General features: G+C 37.3%; 1 protein-coding gene across 2 annotated transcripts in view; it reads right to left on the bottom strand.

Moving 5' to 3' along the window:
* The window catches only part of LOC109824324 (chromophore lyase CRL, chloroplastic), a 7,765-nt gene extending 6,063 nt beyond the window's left edge, over positions 1–1,702 (bottom strand). Inside the window, exons 1-4 of one of the 2 annotated variants that reach the window (XM_020390897.1) lie at positions 1,626–1,702; positions 1,283–1,494; positions 1,140–1,189; positions 62–126 (exon numbers count right to left, since the gene is read on the bottom strand). In XM_020390897.1, coding sequence (XP_020246486.1) covers positions 62–126; positions 1,140–1,189; positions 1,283–1,468 — 301 coding nt within the window. In that variant the 5' untranslated portion in view covers positions 1,469–1,494; positions 1,626–1,702. The remainder of the gene's footprint in view (positions 1–61; positions 127–1,139; positions 1,190–1,282; positions 1,495–1,625) is intronic. The other variant, XM_020390898.1, reaches the window with a different exon arrangement.

Below are 1,702 nucleotides of genomic sequence, written 5' to 3'. Positions count from 1 at the left end.
TCCTTCTTTGTATAATTTAATACAAGTGAATTAAATGATATGTAATTCAAATAGGCTGTGCATACTTGCTCGAAATATAAAACTTTTGAGCCATCTACCATCTCCGTTGCGGGGCATGTGAGCATTCTGAAAGGCAAGAAGAAAATGAAGTATCCGTGAGTGGAAAAACATCACTGTTCCTTCACTTATATAGAGGAAAGATGGTATTCATGTATAAAGTATACAAAATCAATGTGATGATTAACTTGGAACTACATATCATGAACAAAAAAACTGAAACTAAAATCCAAGAAGTGTGTTACGAACATTTTTCAATTCTCAGCCAGTCTTTGACAATACCATGGCCTATTAGTTTGAAGAAGAGTAGTTAAGTCCTAGAAACATATCAGCATACCAAACAACCTAAGATTTATATCAAGAAATTGTTAATTCTAGCTCATAAGAATGAATGTGTCTTAGCAAAGAAATTTTCTCCTTAAGTTAATTTTTTTAATCACTCAACCGATCAAGATGCCAACTATTTCTACAGAGAAACAACAAGGTGGCGTCTTTATCTGTACAAGAACAAAATACCCGCCTCAAATTAAAGAAAATTCTCAGGATTCCTGCTATGCTGCTCTCAATTCCCAAACTGACTTTGACTATACCAATGCCTAGAGCTTAGTTAGAAGGAAGATTTACAATGTTCAGAGCCATATTAACGCATCAAACAACCAGAGATTTTAACAACCGGTAAGCAATTGTCACATCTAGCTCATAAGGACTAATGAATTATAGCAAACAGATTAAGCTAGTAAAGCTGATAAAATTTATCATTCAACCAATCAAGATGGATACTACTTCAATAGAAATCCAACAAGATAGCACTTCTCTCTACACAAGAACAAATAGCCACCCTAAATTTTAAAGTAACTATCAGGATTCCTACTGAGCCGCTCGATTATACCAACGCCTGGAGCTTCGTTGAAAGGTGAATTCTTAATGCTTAAAACCATGTCAAAAAGATATCAATCGCTTGACAGTTTGTAAATAAACAATTTTTTGCTTGCAGCCCACAAGATTAAAGCCGATAAAGTTCTCATTGAACCAATCAAGAACACCAAGTCAGCACTTTTCTCTAAACAGGAAAAAATACCCACCTCAAATTAAAGTAATTATCAGGATCTCTCCTAGCCTGCTCCCCTGAAAACTTGAGAGGAAAAAAAAACAAAAAACAAAACAATAATCAGCCAAAAGCCCCAAAAATTCATAGAAAATTGGGATTTTTAGTGGCGATGATTACCTTCTCACCAGAGAGGCTCTCAGCAACGACACGAGCGTGGTCCCATCTCGTGGTCGACTTTCGAAGTCTCTTTAGAATTAGGGCACCTCCAAAGAGAACTAGGGCTTTGAGGGCTAAACTTCGAGCTCGACTCCCTCCTCCTCCTCCTCCTCCTCCTCCTCCACTTGAGTATGAATCGGAGCCCATTTTCTATCGATTGAGAGGGTTTTTAACTACAAAATTAGTATTTCTCCATCAACTGAGAGAATTTTAGCTACAAATTTAGTAAAGAGAGTGTTTTGGAAAATTTTCGGAAGGGGAGAGAGAATTTATGTGTGAATCACGAGCGTGCTGAAGAACACACCACAAATCCGTACGCTTGGAATCGGCCATCGGAGGAGATGGATATGCTTTTTTTTTTACGTTTTTCCTCGTGCTACC

Source organism: Asparagus officinalis, chromosome 9 (assembly GCF_001876935.1).
Source record: "Asparagus officinalis chromosome 9, Aspof.V1, whole genome shotgun sequence".
In the NCBI taxonomy this organism is placed as follows: Eukaryota; Viridiplantae; Streptophyta; class Magnoliopsida; order Asparagales; family Asparagaceae; genus Asparagus; species Asparagus officinalis.
The sequence above is the reverse complement of the archived record's forward strand: the minus strand, read 5'-3'. Positions and strand labels throughout refer to the sequence as shown.